Source organism: Pipra filicauda, unplaced genomic scaffold (genome assembly GCF_003945595.2).
Source record: "Pipra filicauda isolate LSUMZ 115617 unplaced genomic scaffold, ASM394559v2 scaffold205_size1947385_pilon, whole genome shotgun sequence".
NCBI classification, from domain to species: domain Eukaryota; kingdom Metazoa; phylum Chordata; class Aves; order Passeriformes; family Pipridae; genus Pipra; species Pipra filicauda.
Window position 1 is genome coordinate 1515613 of NW_024104316.1, and position 27578 is coordinate 1543190.

General features: G+C 52.0%; 2 protein-coding genes across 3 annotated transcripts in view; both read right to left on the minus strand.

Annotated features, from left to right (window-relative positions):
- Positions 1-5680: 5680 nt before the first annotated feature.
- NRN1L (neuritin 1 like) lies at positions 5681-8668 on the minus strand. The gene is made up of 3 exons (XM_027716223.2): positions 8582-8668; positions 6217-6376; positions 5681-6129 (listed from the first exon to the last, which is right to left on the minus strand). Exons 1-3 carry the CDS (start codon positions 8637-8639, stop codon positions 5856-5858), a joined length of 492 nt encoding a protein of 163 aa, XP_027572024.1. The 5' UTR covers positions 8640-8668; the 3' UTR covers positions 5681-5855.
- Positions 8669-10131: 1463 nt separating this feature from the next.
- EDC4 (enhancer of mRNA decapping 4) overlaps positions 10132-27578 on the minus strand; it is a 31857-nt gene continuing 14410 nt past the window's right edge. The window contains exons 15-29 of one of the 2 annotated variants that reach the window (XM_027716221.2): positions 27264-27460; positions 26447-26535; positions 25532-25685; positions 23957-24420; positions 22219-22320; positions 21102-21254; positions 19701-19737; positions 18710-18890; positions 17088-17243; positions 16254-16369; positions 15394-15559; positions 14068-14254; positions 12641-12860; positions 11766-11929; positions 10132-10503 (exon numbers count right to left, since the gene is read on the minus strand). In XM_027716221.2, the coding sequence (XP_027572022.1) occupies positions 10311-10503; positions 11766-11929; positions 12641-12860; positions 14068-14254; positions 15394-15559; positions 16254-16369; positions 17088-17243; positions 18710-18890; positions 19701-19737; positions 21102-21254; positions 22219-22320; positions 23957-24420; positions 25532-25685; positions 26447-26535; positions 27264-27460 (2579 nt within the window). In that variant the 3' untranslated portion in view covers positions 10132-10310. Of the gene's footprint in view, positions 10504-11765; positions 11930-12640; positions 12861-14067; positions 14255-15393; positions 15560-16253; positions 16370-17087; positions 17244-18709; positions 18891-19700; positions 19738-21101; positions 21255-22218; positions 22321-23956; positions 24421-25531; positions 25689-26446; positions 26536-27263; positions 27461-27578 lie in introns of both variants that reach the window. The other variant, XM_027716220.2, reaches the window with a different exon arrangement.

Below are 27578 nucleotides of genomic sequence, written 5' to 3' on the forward strand. Positions count from 1 at the left end.
ATGGACCTGGAGTACTTTAGCCAAGTTAGTGATGTCTATGTAGACATATGTCAACGTCTCGATTTACTACATCCAGGATGTCCTTGAGTAAGGGATGCTGGCTTCTGCCACTTCCACTGATTAGGTCTCCTTTCATGCTTATTAGGCTTCAAAGTATACGGAAATTAAACATGAAAAACCATCCTGACTTAAGACAATCTTAGTATATTCTGCATTTTGCAACACTGTGACTCTCTTCAGCCCCACAGGGCCTGGGACCCCACTCAGCCCCACGGGCCCCCAGGGATGGTGTTCCCCCTCCCCATGCTCCTGCCTTGGAGAGAGATGGCCATGGGGATGCACTGCCCAAGGATGGATGGCTCCTCACCTCCTTTCCGGAGCCAAACCCAGCTCTGAGAGCTGCCCAGGGGCGCCTGGGAGAGCTGCTCCCACCGAGCAGCTCCGAGGGCTCCCCGCTGGGCTTCAGGGCTCTGAGAAAACACTCCCTTTGCAAGAGAATTGCCCGGAAGGTCCTTTTCCTTGGCAGGGAAAACCCGGTCCCTGCGGGCTAGCTGTTGTGCACAACAGAATAACGAGGCACATTCCTTTCCCCTTTCTTTTCCTCAGCTACGAAGTGCCACAAAACCCGCAAAGTTTGCTTGGTAACTGCCTGTGGGCTTTCTTCCTCATATCCTTTGCCCATACCCAACAAAACACTCCACGTCCTGGCCCTGGATGACCTGAAAGCAGGGGGATGAGGGATGACACCTTGCAGGGATGCTGACGGCTCTCCTTTCTCTGGGGAAGATACAAACACGACACTGCCGGGCTTGTTTTCCAGCCTGGCTGTCACGTCATTCCCGAGCCGGTTCGGGTGGAGTGGGGCTATTTTCACACTCCTACCATGCTTTTAAAAATAGCTGGTTTTATTTCAATGCTCCTGGGATCTTCGGCTGTTTAAAATGATTAGTAAGTCATAATGTAATAAAAGTTGTACCTGCTGATGCACGCTATTGTCATCAGCTTCTTCTCCACGTAATTCCCAATAAGGCGTGGAAATGTGTGAGGGTTGAGAAGGGGCTGCTTGGGCTGGACCTGACAGATCTGGTGAGTTGTACAGTTCCCTGCAAGAAAAATTCCCCAGTTCTTGTTGTCCCACACAGTAATGGTGCTGCTGGTGCGTTTTCAGCCCTCTTACTCCCCCCCTTTTCATTCTGGAGATTTTTCCACAGCCACACATCCTCTGCACTGTCCCCGGGAGGTGGCTTAGCCTGTGTCTGTCCTGTAAAACCTTGCATGTGTCCCTATTTAAGTTGATCCTGTTATTTTAGGCTGTTTCTCAAGGTCATCCCAGCTTGGTGCCACCAGCGTGTGCCTCTCCTCTTCATCCCAGCTGCTACAGCTGGGTGTAGAGCAGTGGGCTGCCTCACCTTGGCCACAGGGATAAGTGCTCTGCAAGGATGCGTTTCCCTCAGGGGATGCATCTTCCATTAGCTGCTTCCTCACAGCTTTGTTTCCTGACCAGCCCCATGAGAACATAAAATGAGGCACTTCCAGGCCCATCACCACTGGAAAATGTCAAAGAGCCAACACGTATCCAACTCTTGGGCCAGAACCACGGACTTCTGAGAACTTTAATCAGAGCAGCTCACTCTTGTATTATTTATGCCACGGTGGTGCTCTGAGACCCACTGGAGCCAAGACAACATCACACCAGACATCCACACAAAGCCGACATCCGCCTGGCAAAGCACCCAGGGATGAGGCTGGGAACTGTCTGCTCATCCACATGATCCACTGCCTGCCAGGTCAGGCACTCAGTTTGGCTTTGAGATCACCATCTACTGGCCCCTGGAACCTGTGAATCCATCTAGAACCATTCCTGAGGCTACAGCAGGAAGTTTTCTCACCAGGATAAGCACCTTGCTCCTTGGGGACACTGGCTGTGGGCTGCGAAGCCCCGAGCACCGAGGAGGCCCTGCAGCCTCTTTGTCCCTCTGGGCTCTGGGTGCCTGGGCTCCCACCAGCACTGCTGCATCCCGTCCCTCAGTGGCCACGCCAGGCCAGAGCTCAAGGTTGTCCCGGGAAGGCTGAGCAGAGGTCGGAGAGGGAGGATGTTCAATTAAAGCTGCTTAAAAAAGAAATCCAACTTTCCATATGCCTCTCTGGGGAATAAAAAAGCCCCAGAGCTGAGCGCAGATGGGGTGCCAGGCGGGGGACTGAGCACAGCCCCCACGGCAGAGGTGACTCCGGCTCAGCTGTTCCCACTGCCTGCGATCTGCAGGGATTGAGGTTGACTTTTGGTGTTTCCTTATGGAGAGTTGGACATTTGGCTCGACAGAAATCCCCACGCAAGCTCAGGCAGTGGCCAGGCCTGTGACACAGTGTCCTCCAAGCTCCTCACGGCTTCCAACGCTCCCTCTCTCCCCGGGGTGCCGGTGATGCAGGAGGCGGCTCTGCTGGCGCCTGGGTGGGCTCTTCCATGGGGACACCAGGCTGGAACAGTGGCACTGGGAGCTGTGGGAGGGCAAGGAGCCATCCCCCTTCTGCTGGTGGCCCCCACACCGACCCATCCAGCTGGGAAAACCCAAGTGCATCCCCACAGACCAGGAGTCATTCCCTGGCCGGCACCTTCTCCGGGAGGAGTTTCCCTGGGCAAAGGACTGGAGGATTCAGCCATGGTGTGGTGGAGGCGTCGGGCAGAGTGGCTGGGAGGTTGGCCCTCGTGCCGCTGTGCCACGTGTGCCATCTCACTCACACAGCCGCCCAGAATAGTGTCACCATCTGGTTCCAGCTGCCCAGGACATGGGAACCTCCCCGGCCCCTTCTGCGATTACAAAAAGTGAATTCAAACATCAACTCAGCCGGACTCGGGCAGCCTTTATCCCTTTTTTTTTTTTCTTTTTTTTTTTAATAATTCAGGTTTGTCTCTCAGAGAAGAGAGAGGCAGATAATGTCTGCAGAGCATTTAATCTTCTGCCCAAAGAATAGCAGAGAGCAAATTAGGATCTACTCCAATTAATTTGCCTTGATGGGCAAAATCTGGAGAGCGGCCATATCTGGGAATTAGGAACAAAAGCAGGGAGTGTAAAGTAGGTCACCGGAGTTTCATAACCGGAACGAGGGGTTTTCACAGCACACTGGGTGCTCCAGAGGCTCCCAGTGCCGGGGTCCACCAGTCTCTGTCCCCCAGACCCGCAGGTTTCAGCCTGGACAGTTGCTTTAAGATGCTGCCGGTGTGCAGGGAGCCAGTTGTTTGTTCTGGGGGCAGGAACGAGGACGTTGTCCCTTCCCACAACAGGACACAGCTGCAGGGCTGTCCCAAACCCTTGGACCCAATGGAAAGACAGGCACCAGCTCATCGTCCCAGTTCTGGAGCACCCAAAGAGCTTTCGGATGGTTGGCATGCCCATCCTTGCTGTCACACTGCCACCCTCAGCCCTGCAGGCACCTTCTCGAAGGAGGATTAGGTGTCACAGGTGGCAGTGGGGTTTGGACAGTGCTTTGCTAAGGACTCTTGCACTGTGGGGTGTCACCAAGCAGTGGTGACCAACAGGCCCACCCCAGCCCAGCACCCTCAAATCCTAATCCCAATTCCCCAGACCCATCAGTGCCTGCAGGCACTGTGTGGTGACATATTCTGGTGTCACCTTCGAGCCGCAGGACACGTGTGGAAGCAGTGCCAGGGGTGTGAGCCTCGTGACACGCGCTGGTGCTCGGGACACACGGTGACACGGTGACATGGCTAAGGGTGTGTGACACGTACGGTGACATCTTCCAGGACACGGGACATGCGTGGCGTGTCTTTCCACAGGCAGAGTGAGGTGCCTGGAGCGTTCAGTGGGTGACAGCGGCTTTGATCCCGGGCTTTGATCCCAGCGGGATGGAAGCAGGCACAGTTTATTGACCGCGAGTGTCACCACCGTGGTGACAGCGTGTCAGCACCGCACCGGTGGCGCTCCATCTCCCCGGCTGCCTCCCAGTGCAGGATGCTGGGGAGCCCCCCAGCAGTGATCCCACCGCTCCCACCGCTCCCATCCCCAGGGAGGTGCCGGCGGGCGCTGCGCGGTGCGTGGCAGGCGCCCGGCTGGCGTTTATCCTCTTAGCCGCCCTGCCGGGATCCGGCACTAATTCACCCTTAAACACAGGATTGTCGGGAACCGGGAAGGGAAGAATCGGCGGATTATCCCCCCAGCGCTGGCGTTAAACACGGGGAGCGGCAGCTGCTGGGTGAGGAGAGATGGGGTGGTGTCTTGCCCCGTGTCGCATGTGGCGCCAGTCCCACCATCCCCCAGCGAGCTCAGATGTTTTGTGTCCCCCCCAAGTCAGCTCCAGGCTGAAATAAATAACATGAAATAAATGTGGGGCTGCCATAAAGGTGAGGGATTGACAGCAACTGCCCAGCCCTGAGGGATGCACCACAGCACAACAACCCCGGCAGTGTTTCCTGGCCCCAGAGGCTGGCACGGGACCGGGACAGCCAGGGTGACATCCCAGAGGTCAGGGGTCACACATGACCAGACCTCACAGGAAGAGGTTAAACGATGAAACAAACGATAATTTTCCCTGGCTCAACAAAGACAGCAGTAACTGAGCTCCTCACTCACACACTGAAGGCTTTCGGCCACGGGCCAGCAGGAAACATTTCCCTGGGCCAAAACCGTGTGCCCAGCTGCTGGAATGTGTTTGGGACAGCCCTGAGGTCACCCCAGGAATCACAGAAACGGCAACAACTCGCTACTCACGGCAGGTAGGTAGGAGCTCATTGCTCCTGCTCGTGGCTGAGCCTGGCACAATCCACAGCATGGTGGCACTCGTGCTGGCCAGAGGATTTTCTCGCCTTTCCCAAGCGGGATCTTTTCCCACATGCCCAACAGATCTACCCATCACCACTGCTGGGAGCTGGGGTCTGCACCAGTGAGGAGCCCAGGATCTGTGCAACAGCTGGAATGGCCCATTTGCAATTCCAGTGGCCCTTTGGGCGTGGGGGGACCGATGGCTGTGTCCTGGAGTGTGGGGAGGCCCCTTGCCAGCCCACGCCTGGGGGACTGGGTTTGCACAAAGGGTTGTTTTAGTAGCTGGGAAAAAAAATCTTAACTTTTCAGCATTAACAGGGATGGGAATTGCAGTGTCTTCCACCGATGGGCACACAAGTTAACCAAGTTAAACTCCCACACATCACCTTGGTTCAACTTCAACAAGTCCCACCGGGACCTGGATGAAAGCTTCAGTTCCGGGTTTTTTCACCTCTATCACTTTGGCTAAAAAAAACCCCCTCTCTTCCCTGCAAACCCCAGTTTTCTTCATGACCATGAATACAGCAGGACTTAAATAAAAGGATTGGAAAATAGGATTCCTCACAGAAAATGTCACTGGAGTTGCCCATCAGAGGACAAGCTATCAGCTGCAAAAAAGACAAAAAGAAATACATGTCCTATGCTTTCCTAAGGTGACCTTTAAAATGAAGAAACCATTTGATTCACCCCTAAAGGGAATATCTTCTATGCCCAGCCCTGAAAGCAGCTGTCAGGGAACACCAGGGCAGTGGGAATCCCCAGGACAGCCCTCCTGGGGCTCCTGGGGACAGAGCCACCGACCCTCCCTGCTGGCCCTGCTTGGCGACTGATCCAGGGAGCATCTCCTCTCCAATTCCTGGAGCTTGGGAAGGGTGTGAGGGGCATCCCGTGGCAGAGAGACAGGAGAAATGTAAAAGTGTCTTTTAATATAAATATAGATCCATCTGAAGTGCTGCAGGAGAGGACCGTGCCCCGCGAGGGATGCCCGGGATGGTGGGTGGGCTCAGTGGGTACCTCTTCCCGGCCAGCACCGGGGGGACCGACCCGGGGCGTCACCCGGGCACCCCCGGGTGGGCAGGGCTAGAGCCGGGCCACCAGCAGCGGCAGGGCCAGCAGGGCCAGGACACGGGGGTGCAGGGGGGTGGCCGAGCCCCGCAGCGTGGCCTGGTTGGTCTCAGCGGCCGGCGAGCCCCGGGCACTGGCCAGGCGTCCCCGGGAGCTGCACAGCTCCTGCAGGTTCCCCTGGAACTGGATCTTGCGGGACTCCTGGCGCAGCGACTCCCAGATCGCGGAGGCTTCCACGGGGCATTTCGACAGCACCTCGCTGGCGCAGGTGTGGAAGTCGTCCCAGGACCTGGAGGGGAGGGCAGGAGTGGGGGGGGATGCTGGCGGCAGGTCACTCGGCCGTCCCAGCGGCTCCCACAGGGACGGGGACACTCACTTGCAGATGGTGTCCAGCTCCTGCGCCTCCTCGCCGTCCTCCTCCTGCTGCTGCCGGACGCTCTGGGCCATGCTGTCCCCCAGGCTGATGAGGCAGCCGGCGAAGCCCTTGTAGATGGTGTCGCACTGCCCGGCCATGCTCACGGGCTCCTGGCTCGCGGCTGGGGGGGCACAGAGAGGAGAGACGGAGCTGAGCCCCCGCGGACCCCCCCGACAGCATCGCCTGCCCGGCTCGGGGGTGACTGGGGGTGACACCGGGGCTCTGAAACGTGGCGAGGGGCTTCTGCATCCCCCTGGACCCCCCGGCACCCCCTCCCTGGGCACTCGTAGCGAACCTTCGCTCCTGGCCCGGGACCCGGCGCGGCACAATGTGACGACCCCGCAGCGATGCTGCCATTAGCCACGGGGCTCCTGCCGGCCGCGTCGCCTCGGGCCTCCCCGGCTCTCCCCGGAGCCATCTGTCCCGGCCTTTATCCCCTGACAGCAAAGATTAATTTGTGACTACAACGGAAAAAAAAAAAAATCAGCAAACAAAGCAAAGGCTCAGCAAACTGGAGTCCCTGCTCCGACTGCAGGGGGAGAGAGGGGGAAAGAGGAAAGGAAAAGGAAAATGGAAAGGGGGAAGGGGAGACGGAGAAGGAAGAGGAAGGGAAAGGGGAAAGGAAAGAGAGAATGGAAGGGGAAGGGGAAAAGGGAAGGAAAAGGGAGGGAAGAGGAAGGGGGAATGGAAATGAGAAAGTGGAAAGGAGAAAGAGGAAAGGGAAAATGGAAAGGGAAGGAGAAGGGGGGAAGGGAAAGGGGAAGGAAAAGCACAAAAGGAAGAGACACAAGTGCAACTCTTGCTGCTTTGTCCAGAGAAGGCTCAGTTCCCTGCTCTGCTCCACAAAGGATTCACCACTGGCCATGGGATGATGGATGACAGGGTGTATTGGCCAGGGCTGTGACTGCATCCATGGTCGGAGGAAGTCCCAAAAGAGCCAGTGTGTGGCTGGGTCACCAAAAAGGTGTGTGGCCAAGTCACAGGGAAACCCTGCATGGTCCCCAGCTGTGCCCCGGGGGTCCCACGGGCTAGAGAGATGTGGGTTCCCTGGGCCAGTTCATGGGAGTTGCGAGACTTTTGGAAGTGCCATGAGTGTGTGCCAGGGAGGTCTCCAACTGAGGACAGTCCTGCTGGGGACCCCTGTGGGAAGGTGACTCCAGAAGGAGCTGAAAGTTGCCCGGTGGCTGCTGAGGCAGCCAGGATGTCTCCAGGGAGCCGTGTGCCTGGCTGCTGGCATCCCATGCCTGCGCCCCTGGAACAAGGTCCTGAGCAAAGCACCTGTGGCCGAGACCAACAAGCCTGACAACCCATCATGGGGCACAGCACATGTTTGTGATGAGAACCCCTGAGCACATCGCCGAGGACAGTCTCTGATGTCAGACACGTGGGGCACAAACAGAGCAGGTATCGATAAAGTGGGACCCATTGCTCCTCTTTTGACCCAGCCAAGCACATCTCCCAAGCAGCCCAGGGACACCAGCAGATGCCTACCCTCAGCCGGCTGGTCCCTGCTCCTCTGGGCTCCTCTAATGCCCGGCACGAGCCCTTCCCTCTGCCCAGCTCCCTCGGCAAAAGGCTGGGCAGGGCAGGCAAGGAACGAGAAACCAGGAGGGTAAATCATCTCCACTACCCCGCTGCAAAACCACGGGGAAAAACCTGCCCCCCGGCTCCGTCACGGAGAAAGCCCAAGGGAAACGCAGGGAGGAAGTTTCCCAGGGCGCGGCAGAGCATCGCTCGCTCCCAAGCGGGTGCCGACGCGGCCATCCTGCTCCTGGGGAAGGATCGGAATCACCCAGCCTCTGAGCCTGAAATCCTCCCGAAGCTCGGTGGACCCTGCCCTCCACCCTCCGTGCGGCCGGACCAGGTTAACCCCAGCCCTCCCTCCCTCTTCAGGGCAGGGATGTCACTGGGTACCGCTTTGCCCCGCGTCCTCCCTCGGCTCACGGAGGAGCGGGAGAGTGTGGAGGGGACTCGCTGGTGCCGGTGAGGTGCAGGACCTGCTGGATGACCCTTTCCCAGCGGTCATGGTGACGGAGGGCAGCAGGGAAAGCCAGTAGGAACATGGGGTGAGCACACGGGGCTAGTTCGGGACTGGAGAACCGGAGCAGGGGGACCCCGGACAGCGCTGCAAAGCCGGGTCGGAGCATCGCAGGACACGGGACAAGGGTGGGTGGATCGCTGAGCCGCGGGACAGCCGGGCAGCCCCGCTCCCCGCAGCTACAGGGGGCACCAGAGCCGGAGGCGGCCGGGGATCCCGTTCCCACCCGCCAGCACCCCCCCCAGCCCCGGCAGTGTCCGCCCCGCAGCCCGGCCCCGCGGCACTCACCGAGGTGCAGGAGCAGCGGGCACACGACGCCGAGCAGCCGCCAGCAGCCGCCGCCCATGGTGCGGACCCCGCGCCGCCGCCGCCGAGTGCTCCGCGCCCGCCGCCCGCAGCCCCGGCCCCGCTCCCCGCCCCCGGCACCGCCCCGGGACCAGCCCCCGGCACCGGCTGAGCCCGCCCTGCCGAGGGGCGGAGGAGCCCCCGGGGCTGGACCCCGCTCCTTGCAGTTCCATCACGGAACGGTTGGCGTTAGAAGGGACTTGAAAGATCACCTCGTTCCAACCCCCTGCCATGGGCAGGGACACCTTCCACTAGACCAGGTCGCTCTAAGCCACAACCTGGCTTTGGACACTTCCAGGGATGGGGCAGCTTCTCTGGGCAACCTGCGGCAGTACCTCACCACTCTCACAGGGGAGGATTTCTTCCTAATATCCAATCTAACCCTGCCCTCTGTCAGTTTGAAGCCATTCCCCCCGTCCTGTCACTCCATGTCCTTGTCCAAGGTTCCTCTCCAGCTCTCTCGGAGCCCCTTCAGATATTGGAAGGTGCTCTAAGGTCTCCCCAGAGTATTTTCTTCTCTTTTCTGGGAGGAGCAGCAGGAGACATTTTTGCTGTGAAAAGGAGAATTAGTGTCCACTTCCCACAGCTGGCAGCCCACCACCACCTCCTGGCTCTCCCAGGAAGCAGAGATGGCTGGGCCCGCCTGGAAAGCTTGAAGAGAGACTCAGGAGAAAATCTGGGAAGAGAGAGGGCACCCTGGCCTAGGCTCAAGCCTGGAAATGGTTTGATATCCTCAAAGGCCATGCAGTTCCCTCCATCACACAGCAGAAGAAGGTCCCCACTTTTTTTTTTTTCCTCAAAAAGTTTTTTATTGAATTGTTTTTAATGTTATTTCAAAAAAAAAAAAAAAAAGAAAAACAAAACAAAAAACTCAAACAAACAAAAAAACCCCCAAACAACAAAAAAACTTCAAAATTTAGATAAAAAGAAAAACCTTGGCGTAAGAACCAAAACTAATGCCTGAAACATGGACATGCTCCGATGCACAACAGAACCAGTGGCCCCCCTGGGGCTCTGGCAGCTCCCTGCTGCCTGAGCACCCCAACCCAGAGCCTCCCCTCGGGGCACTCCAGAGGCAGCACCCCCTGCCCGACCCTGCCTTGGGTGGGCCAGACCCCCCACTGCGGATCTGGAGTCAACCAACTTTGGAGTAACTAAGAACTAACTAACACACCTGAACTAACCGCTCCCGCTCAGCTGGTCCTGCGCCTCGGCCCCGCGGGGAGGAGGAGTTTGAGCCCTTCACTAAGATGTGGGTGCAGGTTTCTGGTCACCCAGGAGCACGTGTCCCCGGCAGCCCCCGCGCTCGGGGCTCAGCACACACCTCCCTTCTCCTTTGCTGATGGCAGCAGACTCCAAACTTTGAAAGGGGTAAGAAAATCCATCGGCTTCTGCTGCGTGCAACTGGGACTGCCAGCCAGGCCTCGGGGACGGATGGGCAGGTGAACGAGAGATTTAACTCTCTCAAAAAGAGGCTATTTAGGAAAAAGAAGCCAAGTGAACGTTCAGTGACTATTTGGAACTATACACAGACGGCGTTCGCCTTAGAGACATCACACGTGTGTCAATAGATTTCCTGGCAAGAGCTCTTAACACAAGCCATACGTCGTTTGTAACTACTGATCTGCTGGGTGGGCTTGGGTGGAGCAGCCCACGAGGCAGCCAGGTCCTCCTAGGTCATGCTGGGGGTGACCAGGCCCTGGAGCATGATCATGAGGCGACGCGCAGACTTGCCCAGAGGGTTGTGAGGTTCCACCTGGAGGAACTGGAAGAGCTTCTGCCGCACCTGGTTCATGACTGACCCCATGTGGTCTCGGGTGATGGGGTCACTTTGGTCCAGGTGCATCACTGCATCCTCCAAGTAACTGAAGGAGAGAGAGCAAGGTTAGAACCAAACCCAACAAGAGATCCCAACCCTACTCGGTTCATTTTAGCATTGAAAATGCACAGTTCTGCTCCCCACCCACCCAAACTTTGCAGTATGTTCAAAATTTATTTCCTGACTCACAGCAGAGTCCACCTATCCCTTCCTTGACATTTAAGGGCAGCCTACAGCTCCCAGCCTGCCCCACCTGCTACACAACCTGGCTGCTGGAACCAAAGAAGGAGAAACAGCAAGAACTCCCCACGGTGCTGGAGGTGGCTCTCAGTAGATATTTTCTTTGATGCCTTTACAGTGCATGCAGAATTAGTCACTCATTAGACAGCAAAACCCCTCAGCAGCAAGGCTCAGTTCGTGTAGGGTTATTTTTAAGGTCTATCCAAGAAGAAGGGGGGGAAGAGCAAGACTTTTACCAATAAGCCTCTCTGAAGCTCAGAGCCATCAGCTTTCAAACCACAGCCTCAGTAAGGCAATGTGGTCACTGCAGAAGGTTTCCACTAACAGACCAGTTTAAACTTCACAGCAACAGCTTTAGCCCCAGTTACCAACTTGACTGCAACTTGAATCTCTTTTCAGTTTTTCTGGCTTGCTTTATCTCTATTAAATCAAGTTTTTAACTCAACTCATTTTTCCATCCAAGCCATGTCAAAACCTGTAGGAACCTTAACAAGTTAGTTTTTTAGGGCAGATAACAGGGTTTTGACTCACTTACTAAAAATGTTCATGGCAAGTATCAGCACAGTCACTATTTTGTCACACAAGCTTTGCTTGGAACATCTACCAGACACTATTGGAGTAGCTCCTGCTGCCACCTCCCACTGAGCCTTTCTGGGAGTCACGATGAGAAACTGCCAACACAAAGTCCAGTGACAGGTTAAGAATTGAGGACAGAGCAAAGCTGCTCTGGATACTATACTATCCAGGGAACATGGCACTGTCCCTATTTTTGCCTCCCCAGAGGAATCGTTCCTCGGGGAAAGGGGATCACTGCACAGACTGCAAATATTTACAGGCTGCGATCCCGGAGGTACCGGCACCTACAGCTGGGTACTCCTTGCACTACTCCCTCTGGGCAGCAAAGCTTTCCATGGCAATGCTGGCACATTTTTCCAAGTTCCTGGTTGTAAACATGCCAGTAACAGGCTACAGAAGCTCCAACTTTTGTTGAAGCACCACCTTTCACTTCCAGGCAGTGAATTTAAAGCCAGTGCCAGAAACAGAACCCGATGCTCTGATCATACTCACTTCAACTTCAGTTCTGTACGAGTGCCCAAATCCGAGGAGAGCTGCTGGATGAGGGAGAGCAGCACAGGCTGGGACAGAGGGCAGGGATGCTGTCCAAATACTTGCTGAGTATCCACAGTCTCACAAACATACAGAACCAGGTTGAGATCAGCTGCTGTTAGAGCCTGCAAGGAAGACACAGCTACAAATGCAGAGGAACCAACAGGCAGATGAGGGACACGGGACCTGCCCTCTGCCCTGAGGCACTAAATGGCTCAACAGCCTCCTCTGGGAGCAAACTCTGCACCTGTGCTGTACATGCCAGCAGGGCCATGTTTAGGCTCCTGGTCTATGCTCTAAGGATACTTGTGTCTGTTCCAAGCTGAACAGGGCACAACCAGACAGAGGGGAGTGGGTTACTGTCAGCAGCATGGAGAGGGCCATGCTTGCAGCCCCTGTCAACCTACAGGCACAGCAGTGTTATCATTCACAGAGGAGTTTGCCTGCAGCAGCTCAAACACATCTGCCTACATAGCCAAAGGCAAAGGCAGGGCCAGGCCCCAGCTGGTAGATCTGCCTGGAGAGGCTTATGAAGCTGCTGTTCCTCAGGGGTGCACCAAGTGCCACCACGATGGCAAAACACGCTGGTTCGCTGGAGTGCTGCCACTGTCCTGACAGGGCACGGGCAGGGATGAAGGAACTTCACTGTTACCAAACCGTGGAACCTGCATGGCTCTGGTTCCATCTGCATGAGAGCAACTCAAGCAGTCCACTGCCACAGGTCTTTTCAGTCAACTCCTGTGTAAGCGGAGTGGAACTATATCCCCACCCTATGGAGCCCCTTTTCCTCCCCATTCCCCAGCAAGCAGCGACTGACTGCCAGAAAAACGAGGTACCTGCTGGAAAGCTTGGTTGAGGTGTCCCTGCTGGAGCAGCTGAAGGATGTGAGTCTGCTGGGACTGGAAATCCAAGTGAGTAGAGGGGATGGGCGTCCCGGCTGCCGAGCGCATCGCCTGGACGATGCTGGAGGTGACAGCTGCCTGCTGCTCCTTCATAGCCAGGCTCACTTCTCCTTTAACCACTCTCTGCACCTGGGCCAAAATAGACTCCTGCATGCTAAAAAACCAAACCAGAACAAAACCCATGGGCGTCTTGGAGAACGAAGAGCTGAGGGACAACACTGCACAAAGCTGGTACCAGCGAGAAAGCACAGGCTGGTTTGCTTTTTGTAGTGTGGTTCCCAAAGGGTTCAAACAAGTAACTCTGAGACACAGGCATCAGAACTCTGTGGCCAACACCACCATGTCCCAGGGTGTGCATGCAAGATGCTGGGACTCTGTGCAGGAGGAAAGTGATGTTTCAGGGAACTAAGTCTCTCATTTCACGTTTTAAATCTTTAATGTTTCTGGCTTACAAGCAAGGTGACTAAGCCGTGGGGTCATCCCTGAACGGGCCCAGGTTCCTGCATCAGATCCATCAGATGCAGTTCCTGGCGTGCAGATGACACCTTTGGAATGAAAACACACACTGTGCCGGTGACTTCTCCGCAGAAGAGCACTTCACAGTGCAGGCTCTGCACCTTTCCCCCACAAGGGCTAGATTCTCCCCTCTTACGAAGGGCACAAGGCATCAAACCTGCTGTCCCGCAGGTAGAATTGCAGGACCTCCCTGGGAGCAAGCACAGCCCATGCAACAAGACCAGGATTTATTTGGGTGGCCTTCATGGCAACTCTGGCCTGCATGGATGACCCCATTGTGCTCTGATGTATGTTCTAGTGGCCTCAAATTGGGGTGTTCTGCCCTGCAGGTGACCACCAGCCAATTTTAACACCTGGCAACCTGCCACCAGCCTCACAGCATGAATGTGCTGGAGGCACCGCCGGGATCACATCCTGGAACTGGGAGGGACAAGCACAAATTGCTGCAGAGCTGCTGGGAGGAGAGAGAGCAGCCTGCAGAAACTCTATGCCTGAGGACACAGAGTAAAGAAAAGCCTCCAAGAGACTTTTCTGAAATGATCTTCAGGAAGTGTTCAGACTTGAGCGGCCTTTGGGGCTGCCTTAGGTCCTTCTGTCCTCCAACGTGCACACGGGATCTTGGGAAAAGCAGGCCCTGACCTCCCAGCTATACAGCTCGTTGTCAGAAACCTTATGAGGGCAACAATTCCACCAGCCCACGTGCTTTACCTTACCGTGCCAACGAGCAGCCCCACAGGACCCGTGGCAAACGGCTTGTTTCCACAGCGGAGCGGGGAGAGGTGCTCGTGACACGTGCATGTACCTGTCACCAGCATTTCCTTCCACGAGCCCAGCTGCCAACTTACTTGCCCACAATGATGTGCAGCTGGTGCTGCACCTCGGCGTGGACACTGGCTGCCACGGTGGATGCCAGCTGCTCCGTGGTGCTCTGGAAGGTGCTGATGAGCTGTCGAAGCTGATTCAGCAGCGGGTCCCGGACCTCCTGTTCTCGTACCTTCTTGTTCTTCAAGTGAGTCTCGAGCTGCTGGATATCTGCAACAAGCAGAGGGGGAGATGTTTGTGCCATCTGTAACCTGTGGAGATGATCAGGGCAGAAATCCTGCACGTGCTGCAGCAGGAACAATTCCTGTGCCAGGGTGTGAGCACAGGAGAGGGCAGAACACACAAGCCTTGCTTTGGGCTGTGTTACACTAACCTAGAAACCCTGTTCCCAGCCTCCCCACCACATAGGATCACACAACACAGCAACAAAGCCGTGAGTTCTCTTACAACAGATTTTTACGGGTGTTCTTTGTTCAGGGGAGATAAAGGTGGGAGTGAGGGTGTTTTGTTTCATACACAGTGTGAATTGTGATCTGTTACTTCAATGCTAATGAAGAAAGAGGAGGAACATTCCTGACAAAAAAGAAATCATGCCTGCAGAGATTAAAGAGCTGTATTTGAAAGTACTTTATGAACTGGTCTGATCAAAAGGGAGAAGAACATAAAACTCTATTACTTGTGGGACACTTGTGAGGAAGAGGAAGGGTGCAATATAAACAGCAGCTGGAGACACTCTGCAGCTCTATGGCCAGCAGAAGTTACTGGCCACTTTCAGGCCCCCTCAGAAACGAGCTCTGCAGAGTAATACCTGCCTGGCCTCCCAGAAGGCCAAGGACCTCGATCCCAAGCCTGAGAACATGAAAGATCTTCTCCAGTGCATCAGTGTATAGTCTTTTCTTACTTAAGGGTATATTCTTCTTGTTTCCAGTCTGAATATGTCTACACTGTTCAGCCATTATTTAACCTCTGGTCATCCCTGTACCCTTCTCTAAGCCTTCTCCAATCCATTATCCCTCTGAGATGAGGGTCTAGCTGCAGAACTGCTACCCTTTCCCTTCGTCATCTTCCTGACACCGGGATGGGGTCATCCTACAGCTGGGCTTTACAACTCAGTAGCAGAAGTCACAGATTCACAGAACGTGGCCAAATGTTTCACTACATGGGCTACAAAGACCAGAGGTGAATCTCTGTTCCTACAGCACCACCCACAAAAACCTCCTCACTTCTTCTTCTGCTTCCCAAGTGTGAAATGGAGCACAGGGATGGGCAAAGGCCTAAGGTCAACGTGTTGCCAGACACTAATGCAAATAGACTGTGCAGAGAAAACTTGAAGAAGAAAACCCACTTACATTCCTGTGTGCCCTGCTTGAAGGTGTCATTGATTTGCTGGAACATGGACTGGCAGCTCTTCTCGAAGGCCGGCAGCACAACACTCTGGAATGCTTCCCTGTACGCCGACTGGATCGGCCCCTGCAGGGTGTCGGCCGTCGCCCTCACAACAGTATCTGTAAGGTTCTTACAAGCACACACAGAAGATGCCAGAAGATTAAGAGAAGCCTGATGCAGACTAAGGATGTGAACAAACACTGTAGGTCCCTGCAACACACCCACACCAGACAAAGACAGCCCAGTTTCAGGAGTGTGCGTTCCCTCAGCTCTTCCCACTGACCAGGCTGCACCATGGCCACATCTGACCACACCATGACCACATCTGCCTGCTGAAGGGCTGCCCAAGAACATCACCATTTCCCTGCAGTTCTGCTGCAGAGCAAGGGAAGATGGCACAGACAGGCACAGCTCCTTTCCCCTTCCCCTCCTTCCCTCCCACAAACCACCATTCCCTGCCAAGGTAAGCAAGAAGCTTGTGCTCCCTAAATAACATAGAAATGGAGAACAGAGTAGAGACAGTCAAACTTTCACCACCTGCCCGATTGAGTTGGCCTTAAAAGCCACTGCTGTGGTGAGAATCTCTACTCTAGTAGAAAATGAACAACCTGGTAAATGAAAAAATGTGTTAATGAAGCAAAGCGGGCAGGGGAGCATACAACGAGCTTGTTCTCCTAATGAGACCAGGAAAGAGAAATGAGACCACTGGCAGCTAAACTGGCATTATCTGGAGACAGAGGTGAGGGGAAAAGGTAGAAGAAGTTGCTACCCAGGCAGGTGACAACTCAGTGTCCCCAGGAAAAGCTGGTCTGGTTCTCCTTACCTTTGATTTCACTAGCTTGGTGATACTCTCTTTCAGTGTCCCCTCAACAGCAGTGAGCTTGGCAGCAACCGTGTTACTCAGCTGGCTGACAGTTGGATCCATGCTCTTGGAAATGCCTACACACAACACAAACAAGACAAAGTTGCAGTTTTAAGCCTTAAGTCACACTTCAAAACCCAAAAAAGAAAATGGAATCAAACCATTCTTGGATATAACACAGTGAGGGACAACGGTCACAAACTTTGGTTGGGAAGCTAAGGTTGGACATTTGGAAAAACTTTTTGCTAGGAAGGTTGCAAAGCTCTGGAAGTCACCAGAGAGGCTATGGAATCTCCAGCCTTGAAGGTTTTCAAGACTTGGTGTGACAAAGTCACAGCTGACCTGGTCTGGAATAGCAGGTAGCCCTGCTTCAGGCAGCTACTGGCTGAAGGCTTTCCACCAGCATTTTTTTGGAACATTTCTTTACATGGATGGTGCCAGGGCATCAAGGAAGGGCAAAGACAAGCTGAAGTTTGCTCCAGCCAAGTCTCAACACTTCCAAACTCATTAGTATCTTTCACCTTCCTCCACTGAACAGACTCCAGAGGCTTTACAGATTTATAATGGAAGGTCAGACCGCACTCTCTGGACAGGCATTCCCTCTGGGAGTCTCACACTCCTCCTAAACCACAGCTCCTCTTCTCAGATTACAGAGGGGCCCACAACAGTTTGATGTGCAGTGACTATTCTTCATGCAACCCCACTTCATATAGTGCCAACTCTTGGGCAGAGTGTTTTCCATCCCTCTGGAGCTAACTAGGGATTCACCTCCCAAACCCAGGCACCAAGACTCACACTGGGGCACACTCTTCTTCATCTCATCACGAATGGTCCTCTCCAGACGGTTACACACAGCTGTGGACAGGGACTGAGAGAGCTGCTGAGACAGATGCTCCTGGAGCTGCCCATTGCGCTGCTGCCCTTCCGTCAGCACTCGGTCTAGTCTTCTCTCTAAGGAGAACACATGTTAAGGAGCACAAACAATGGATTTCCTCTCTACCCACAACACTCCTATCCAGAAAGATGTACAGTAGCCTCACCACTTGGGGCTCAGTCAATGAGAGCAAACTTGCAGCTCTAGTGAAAGAGGTGGTCTAATAACATGACTGCTGTGTTCCTATAAACAGGGTGCTCTTAAATGGTCAGGGTGAGAGAAGAGCTCTGGAAGATGTGGTAGAAAATTCAAACAGCTAAAAGAAGCTCAACACTAGTGTTCCTACCTATTGTGGATTAAGCTAGTTGAGAAGGCCTTGACAGGGTTTAGCAACAGCAAAACCAGCAGTGTGTTATCAATGTTGTTTTGGTCACAAATCCAAAACTTAACACGTGTGAGCTGCTGTGAAGAAAACTAACTCCATCTGAGCCAAAACTAGGACACTACAGAAATTAACGAGTCCAATATCCATAAAAAGCAAATTGGTAAAAATATTCCTACAGGATGGAATTAGTGGACATAAGTGCATGGAAGCAGATCCAGGCTTCAGGCTACTCATACTTCATGAAGCACCTAAGCTCTCTAAAGGAGCCAACACACAAATACAGCTTAAACAAACAAATAGACCCCTACAAAACAAACAATGAAATACCAATTCAATTGCTGACAAAACTCAGTGCAGACATGAAGTTCTGCAGAAAGGGAAAAACTATTCTAGTATTACAGTACAGCTCTAGACACTGAAATTCAGTAGAAAGCTATTTAAACTATCTATGAACATCAGCCTGATGGTCAAAAAAGGAAAATCCAAAACTATTTAATAGAGAAAATTGCAGTCATAGAAGTTAAGAGTGGTGTCAGACCTGATATGGGCTAGAGCTGCTCATTTGGGGAACATTCAGTGCAGCAAAAGGTGCACAGGACACCAGCTACTCACAATACAATAAAAATAATTGGATCCCAGGTTTGAAGGCACCAAAAGAAAATACTTTACAGAAACACACAAGGGACCTGTAGACCACCAGATGTACAAATGTGTGCAGACAAGACAATTCTATATCCAGCCATGCAGTATGGCAGTCAGATGCTATTTCTGGTGCAAGTACTGACTTGCCTTAAGGAGGAAAGGAAGGAAAGGATCATCCCATAATTACTCTTGTGCAAGTGGCCGCTGCCCGAGCTCAGATAATGTATTAGGTGCACCTCTGGTCTACACCAGCACTGCAGCACTTATGGCTTAATGGATAACTAAGATTAAGTGGAATGGAGAGAGTGTCAGTTCTTCTCTGCTGTATTGCTGAGCTTCTTGCCCTTAGAAAGGGACCGAGATGAACTGAAATAGTTATACTGCAGCAAGGTAATCGCACTGCACCTATGGCCACACACTCCCAAGATCCTTGAACTTCCTTTGCCTTCCTCATGCCTCTAGTCTGCCTTGCAGCCTTCCACTCAGCTGCCATGCAACATTTGCAAACAAGGATACGCTCCTGCTCCTGCTGGGAGTCAACCACCCTCTCCATGTGGCCCATGAGGGAGCTCTGAATGGCATCGAGGTGGTTGGTGAGTCTCTGCAGCAGCTCCATCTGGTTCTGCCGCAGGTCGGAGAGCTCCCGCTGTTGGCTCCTCAGAATGCACATCAGCTCATCCTGGAACTCTGCTGTCACCTGAGTGTGGAGAGGACAAGCATTCATTTCCAACAGGATCAGAGATCAGTTGAACTTTTTGCTCAATACTGAGTCAGCCCCTGTTCCTGGAACTGGTGTCTAACACATAATGCAGAAACCAGGGCCAGCCTGTTTCTAGGAACTTTTGTCCCAGGGCATAAACTGATAAAGCCAGGTTCCTGCATGGAATTAATAAATGGTTGCCTAGACTATCAACTGTTCAGATTTGAGACTCCCTTCAAAACTCTGGCATCTAAAAGAACACAGAAGAAAACAGATTTTATTCACTTCTAGCCAGGTACTGAGAGTGTGTTCAGGCCTCCAAATGGAAATAATGACCCAAACACTTATGAAAGGGTTGTGCAATCAGGACAACAAGGAGGTTCCTTAGAGCACTTCTTCAGCTCTTTCACTTACTTATGAATAACCAAACAACTGGAGAAGTATAAATCTATAGTTTGCTGTCTCTTCACATGCTCAAAATAGCTAAAGGAGGCACACACATCAAGGGCAGGTATGTGTACAGGCCAGTCCGACTGCAACCCTTCCTTTGCTTGGGAACAGCTTGTCTTGCTCCCAGTGCAGGCACAGGCAAAGGTGAGAAGGAAGTCATCAGTCTGCAGAGCACAGAGCAGCTCCTCCTCTGCTGTGTGGCAGCACAGAGCAATGCCAAGCCCAAGTGCAGCCCCATCTCAATGTGCTGGGGCACGACTCATGGTACTTTTCAAGGAACTGGGATGAACTTTCTCTAAGGTCTTCAGTAAAACAGTAAACAGAGCTGGAGCATCACACAGAGCAGCTCTGACTCACCTGGTTGTTAGAAGATCTTGGTGACTGGTTCACATCCCTGAAAATAAAAAGAGAAAGAGTAGTAACCCAGTTATGTCAATTAGCTTCTCTTATTATCCAAGTCTTCTGCCAAAAGAGATCAAACATTTTATGGTTGCTTTAGATTTTACACTCCAGCTCATATTTCTGTTTTGCCTTAGTGTAACATGGAGAGTGAGGGGAAGGTGACGAAATCCCAGCCCCTGTAGCACTGTGACTCTATCATTTGAACTATTCCTTACACTCTGAAGTTCCTTACAGAGTGGTCCCTTTGCAGGGAGAAGACTTTAGCCAGTTGTTAATGAGGACTGTTACAAAGAACAGTACACACTGATTTTTCAAATTTGTCTAAATTTGAAGCCAGGGAAGACCCTCTTAAAAAGCTTTTAAAGGTCTTATATTTTACACCAAAGAAAAAACAAGTATACACTTGTTAAAATTTAGAATTAATCAGCCTCAAATCATCTATAGTGATACCTGCTCTCAAACTGAAGGACCTAGTGATGCACTCCAGCTTATACAGCAGACTAAAGAAAAACATTGAACTGATCCACTAATACTGCATGTCTCTACTAAAGCCACAGATCTTTGAAGGAAAGTAAACATTTGTGGTTCCCAGGCAGCATCCACTAAGCAACTTTAAAGGGACCAAGGAAAAATGAAAGTTATTTTAGAAGCCAAGAACTTCTGGGTGTCACTGTGCAGAACCACAGCCAGAAGCTTAATGCCACAGCCCATCTTTGTTGTGATCTGCACAGCTGGAGATCCAAATTATGGAGCTGTGGGAACACAAGGAGAGAGCCCTGTGCAGGAGCTGTGCTGCTCTTTTCACACTAATTCAGACAGATTTGGTCTAAACTGCCATGGGCAGGCCTTTCCAGTCATCAATTTTCACTTACAGGACATTGATATGAGCATGTTTAGAAACACACAAAAGCAGTAAGCAGGTAACAAATGATAGATATTGTTGACCAAGGGCACTGTGCCAGTGTTCAGAAGCCAATTAGAAGTGGAGGCCACTGTGATATTCCCAGCATCACAGCTCCAATGAAGCCTTCACTGAAACAAGCAAAAGAATCCATTGTCCCCCCACAACTTCCAGTTTACTTCCCACACATTCTTCTGAGGCCCAGGCTATATTTTGGATTTTGAGTCCCAGCTGGAAAGACAGTGCAGAACTTATTCCCGTGCCCCTGAGTGGGGATCAGTGGCAGTGTCGGAGTAACCAGCAACACTTTCTGAGGAGTTACTGCCCTTTGCACAGCGGGGTGAGGGTTGGGACCACTTGGCTGCTGCCCAGCCTCAGACCATAATGGCTACAACAGGTTGTGGCCCTGCACAGCAGGCCCCACAGCCACCTGTACTCTGGCAAGCCCAGCGTACCCATCATCCTTCTTGCCCTTCCGCTTTAGCTTCGGGGAAGCCCGGGGGGATGCCTTGACTTTCCAGTCCTTCACAGGCAGCCTCTGCGCAGATGCTTTGGCACCAAATCCACCTGATGTAGAAGCCAAGCTTGCAACTTCATCATCATGGTCACTGTGAGGGAACAGCAGGGAGAGGACACCCATCACTCGCAGTACCAGACAGCGCTGCCTTCGCCGAGTGAGGGGATGCACACGTGGCTCTTCATCCACACAGCTAAGGACACCCCCACCCTGATCTTGAACAGAGACACCTCTAGAGCTCAGCACAGGCTGCTCTGCTTTGATCCAGGTCTGCTCAGGCTGAGCTCGAGTGCTGTGTAGCAAGGCTTGAAGGGTCCCTGCATTAGGGACAGCCATGGCTCAGGCAGCGTGGTGGAACGATGCCTGTCCTTGCTGCACACACACACACACACACACAAACCCTAGGATGGCCTAGCAGGGAACCCACTCACAGCACATCCTTACAGCTTTACAGACAACAGGCACTGAACATAGAAAGCATTGCAGGAACAGAGGAGAATCAGGTGAGCCTAAGAAGTCTGTGATGCTCAGTACCTTGGAGACTTTCACCTGCTGACCAGCTCTCCAATACAGGCTGCACATTTCAGTCTGAATTAAAGTGTGGATTACAAATGAACCCTCAGCTGTCAAAGAGGGCTGAGCATGTCAGGCACACAGAATATGCCCACAGAGCTTTAGGGAGGCTTGTGAAAGATGTCAAAAGCAAGAAACTAATTCCTGAGGCCCCCTTGCTATGTTATCTAAGGGACAGTGTTTGGAAACTGATGCCTTAGTAAGTTTTTACTGGTAATTAAATCAAGCTTGGTCCATGCTCTTAGAAGCAGCACAATCAAACCCTTCCCTACAGAAGCAAACTGGAGAGTGCACAGAGGTCAACCTCGAGACCAGTTGAAGTCATCAGAAGACTCCAGAAGCTGGGCTGCACACACACATTAAGTCAGGAGACAAAGCAGAGGCATTCACCCCACATGTGAAGGCTTGCTGAGGACAGAAGCACAAATGCAGCCTGAACTGAGTCCATGCAGGGTGAGAGAGGGGGCTGAGCACTCTGGTACCTTTGCTCTGCACTGGCATCCTGGCTGTCATGCTGCAGCAGGTGGTAGCTGTGTCGGTGGTACGAAGAGCTCTTGTGCTTTTCTTCAACCTCATCCCTTGGGCTAGAGGGGGAAAAAAAAAAGGAAAATACCATCATGATAGACTCTTTCAGCTTGGATATTTTCTCTCTCAACGTCTCATGAGAGATCCTGACAGAAAGTCTGCAACGAAAAACAAGAGCACACCGATCTCACAGATCCAGAAAACAGCAGGTGTTGTTTAGAGGCACTGAACATTTGAACTTCTCCATGTGCTTTTCTGGTGGCCTTAAGAAGGGGAAGCAGCTCAGCTATGCTTCCAGCACTAACCAAGAACAATTTCCCAACAGACATTCATTCAAGACAGGTAGGCCACTACCCAAACCTGGTAGCACAGCACACTTCTGTGAATGGCATCATCTTGGGTTTGTTTTTCCTCAAGCAATACTGATCACTGGAGCAAAAATCATCAGTGCTTCTCAGTTCTTTCAAGTGTCTAACAAAGTGTGTGAATTTGATGAGTCAGCTCTAGCAGACAAACAGAATTGTAAGAGTGGATCCAGTTTAAGTTTCATTTTTGAAAGGAAACTGCAAGTGCTTCTAGGCTGTAAGCTGGGTCTGCCTGAATCCAGTTTGCAGGATGACCTTTAAACAGAAGTGAGCAAGAGACAGCTGATCTGACATTCTGATACAAGAAGTCCTGAAGAATTAAAAGACAGAGTGGGATTGACGGGAGTTGCAAAATCCTATAAAAGTATTTTCTCAAGTTCATATTATGAGTAAAAGTGAAAACATTGTGTACAGACACAATCTTGGTGTCCTCCCAGAGCCATTGTCCATCCCAGGACAATGTTGGTGTCCTCCCATTTGGGAGCCAACTGTCCTCCCAAACAGTTGGGACTGTTTTCTGAAGCAGCATCCTCAGGTATGGAAGCACAAGGTGAGGCCTTTCTCTTGCAATTCTGATCAGGGAACAGTCCAGGATTAGCTGAGGGACAACACTGACCTCACGGCCTGCTAGTCCTGCTCAAAAGGAAAGTATTTTCAGGCTATGAAGTGCATGTAGCCCTGGCCTAGACACTCTAGAGATGTTAGATGCTGTTCCCATCCCACTACAAGACATGGACACTAATTCTATAATGAATCCCAGCACTGCTCCAGCAGAACAACCTGTTCCTGGTAAGCATGCTAAGTGATGTTGCACCACTCTACATTTCTGCTCCATGGAGACACTGACATTCACTTTCTGACTGCTAAAGTACTTTATTTATAACACTAACTGCACAGAGCCAATCCTAGAAGAGAGATATACAATTAACCTATAACCAAACCTGTCAGTTATGTGCCAGTTGATTCAACAAAAGCCTGCAGGAATGCATCACCTGGGGCAGAATTTACCTTGTACTAGTTTGATTTCCAGAGTGCAAAAAGAATTCCTATCTTAAGTCTCCAGGCAAACATGAAGGCCAATGAAGTAGACTTTCCACCTTCTTAACAGAGATCATTTATACTGCAAAAGGTATCAGTGAGCAAAAATGGTTAGAGCTGGCCTAGGAAGTTCAGGGGATAGCATACAGACAGAGGAGGGCTGACTCATCAGATCCTTTAAGGGAAAGAGGGATGAAGAACTGCTCTGAGTTAATCACAACATAAGACCTTTTCACCAAGCTGGCAATTTGACAAAGAAATTGCCCTAAGCCAGACAAACCCAAGGGATTACCTGTCTGCCATGCTGTTCCTGGTTTCTCTGGTTATGTCAGGAGCTGCTGGCCATGGCTGGCTCACAACACTGTCAGAAGACGCGTTTTCCTGAGTTAAAGCAGTCTCCAGTAATGATGGAGCATTCAGTCTGTCCACCTCCACTGGAGGCATGTCCAAAGAGTGGTGGCTATGCTCGGAATTGTGCCTGTTCCTGGGAGACAGCAAATGCAGGGCTGAGGCAGCGGAGGCCATGCTGTCTGCGTGGTGACTGGGCTCCAGCACCTCCCCAGGGAGCCCCGAGGGAGCCGCCGCGAAGCTGCGTTGCAGGGTCTCGGAAGCAATCTCTGGGATATCCTGGGACATGGCTGTGGAAGCCGAGGAAATGACGTCTGGCGAGCGCTCGCGGGTGGGAGAAGCCTGAGGCACCACCAAGGGCTCCACTTCCTGCAATTCCAGCGCTAGAGAGGAGTTTCCTGGAGCGACCTGAAGACAGAAATTAAACAAGAGCCTTCAGGGTAGTGCAAGGACACCCCGAGAACCCCCGGTACCTTACACCAACCGCCTCTGGAATCACCTCACTGGATCCTTTCCTCATGTGATCCCTGGCTCCCACTCCTTCGTCAGATGGAAAGGGGCCCCAGGACTTGTAATGGACTCTCAGCTGGGCTAACAATACTTAAACCTATGCTAGTTTGAACCCACTTTCAAAAGAAAATGCAACACCAGTTCCACCTCCCTGCTCTGCTCCATTTTGTGATGCAAAATGTTAGTTTTAACACTGAATACCTCCTGGACTGAGAACTTATTTCGGTTTCAAGCTTTGGTCATGATCCATTTTACACAACGCCTGGAAATGGAAATTTAGGAATAGGAAATGGCTATTTCAGACTCACCAGACCAACCAGCAGGAATAAACCCTTCCAGGTAGCACTGTCTCCTAACACAAAGGCTGACCATGTCCAGCTACTGTGACAGTGACAGCACAAGCTAGAGCTGTCTCTAGTGTCAGAAACATGCTGTTCTTACACAAGGGCAAGTTCTATTAATGTAGGTAAGTAAACTGGGCTGCAGGTCTGTGCCAGCAGCTGTGTTTTCAAAAGGGCAGACACTGTCCCTATTAATATCCAAATAAATGTAATTTCACAGAATCCTAGAAAGGTTTGGGTTGGAAGGGACCTTACAGATCATCTCATCCCAATCCCATTGCCACAGCCAGGGATGTCTTCCACTAGACCAGGTTGCTAAAATCCCCATCCAACCTGGCCTGGAACACTTCCAGGGATGGGGCAGCCACAACTGCTCTGGGAAGTCTGTTCCAGTGCCTCACCACTCTCTGAATAAAGAATTTACTCCTAAGACCCAAAGTAAATCTACTCTCTTCTAGTTCAAAACCACTGCCCCTTGTCCTATCACTATCTGCCTGTGTAAAAAGTCACTCTTCATCTCTTTTATAAACCCCTTTAAGCACAGAAGGGCCACAATGAGGTCTCCCTGGAGCCTTCTCTTCTCCAGGCTGAGCAAGTGCAGCTTGTACAGGCACTTGCTGTGGTCCCTTGGCCCATGAGAAGGAAGGGAGCAGTATTTGGAGCCTTACTGGAACAGGTGCCTTTGGTGCTAGCTTGTCAGGGAGGCCTGGGATAAGAACTGAATGACTCCTAGGACTGGTCTGGAGACTGCTGCTACTGCTACTCAGCGTGAGACTGGTGTCCAGCTGCATCTTGGGGCTCACAGCCAAGTCTTCTGATGGTCTGCTGAAACAGAGACACCAACAAATCAAGCAGGCCAAACAAATGATACAGAACTGAATCAAACACTCCAGGTGAGGAGATGGGATACACAGGTCCATGGAGGAGCCCTTGCTCTTTCCACTGCCATCAGCTCCTCCCTGTCAACAAGCACCTTCATCTCCTAGGCCCCACAGAGCCCAAAGAGACACCAGGTGGAAACAAAAAAAGAAAAAATAAAGAGGGGCACTGCAATATCTTAGAAATTGAGGAGTCAGTGAGAGAATGGACCAGTTGTATCTTCAGTGCACACGATACAGAGGTTAGGGAGAAAAAATACCCTACAAGATAGATCTCTCCCCTTTTCTCAGCCCCTAGAAGTGAAGTTCTTGCCTGTTATGCAGCCCAACCCACTGTGACACTGGTAAGATTTTCCTACCAGTCCCAATTCTCTCCCTCTCCTTGGTGGTTGCAGTGTTCTCTTACCTGTAAACAATGACAACCCGTTGGGAGAAGCACGTAAAGCAACAAAACTGAGATGCAATAACAGAATCCCTACGAGGCACACATGACACACTCTTGCTGGCCCCTGGGATGACAGCAGGCATGCTCCAAGTTGCATTAGGGATGCAAAGAGCTGCCCATATAGGGATGTTGGGACTCAGGCCAGTTTCTGACTTTGGTTACAGTGTCCTCTCCTACAAGACATGCTACAGCTCTGGGCCACCCTGAAGGCCTGGGCTGGTTCAGCTGCAGATGGATTGTTTAATACATGTGCTAATTACCTGGGCATAGAGGCATCCGTGACAGAAGTGCTACTCATGGCTGTGACTGCAGTCAGGGAACTGGCACTGCTGCCTGGAGAGACAGTGATCTGTAAGGAAATACACAGTGGTCAGGAGGGGACAGAGCCCAACAGCAGAACTGAACCTGAGAATGCTGGCTCCAGAAAAACGCCTGAAGAGTCTTTGGTGAAGAGAGCATAGAAAAAAAATAAGTCTGAGCACTGCTAAGGTGCTCAGGTGCTGGTTGAAGGCAAGTCCCAAAACATCCTCATCACACGAACCATGGCTGCTTTTATTGAGGAACTGCTCCCCCCAAACAAAGTGGCATTCTGGTGTGAGCTCACCAGTGCCGAGGTAGAGGGCTTATGGCAGAGAGTGGGGGTACTCCACGTGGGGTCTCACGAGTCTGAACAGCCCCAAACCTGATCATTTCAGATGTGCATTTCCACAGGATGTGCAGGCATATTTTCTTCCATTACAGTTATATCATAACCCCAAACAACATGTGTAAACAGTAAGAGCAGTCTCCCAGCTTAGATACAGCTTTTAGCAAACCCGTATTTCCACACAGCACAGCTACATCAGCAGTTCTGCACCTAAACACAGCACCTGCAACAAAAGCTTAGGCCAGCTTAGCATTTCAGATGTGCCAACATGCCTCTACTCAGTCTGGTTACACGCAGAGAGAGTTTCCTGTGTGCTCTGCATTCAGCCAGCAGAGCCCACCAGAGTCATTACAGCCTAGAAAGAGTGCCCAGAAGTACCAAAATCCAGCCCCATCCCTTGCACCACCATAACAGTGTTGATCTCTGGTTACCTGTTGAAGAGAAGTACTTGGTGTCATGAATGCATCTGGAGTCATCAGCTTGGGCTTGGCATCGTTTGAGAGGGAAAGGAAGTCTGCTGGCACAGGCAGGTCAGCAATACGCCGCAGGTCTGGTTGAGAGCCGTGCACTGATTCTTTTTCAGATCCCAGCCCTTCTGTGCTCAGATCAGCCATATGGTCTGGAAAGGCTTCCAAGGGAAAGATACAAAGCGATTTACAGGAACTTCCCCCCAAAACTAAAGCTTTAATTCCACAAAGTATGAACTTCTGCCATTGCACGCCATGCTCGATTCCAAAAAGAACAAG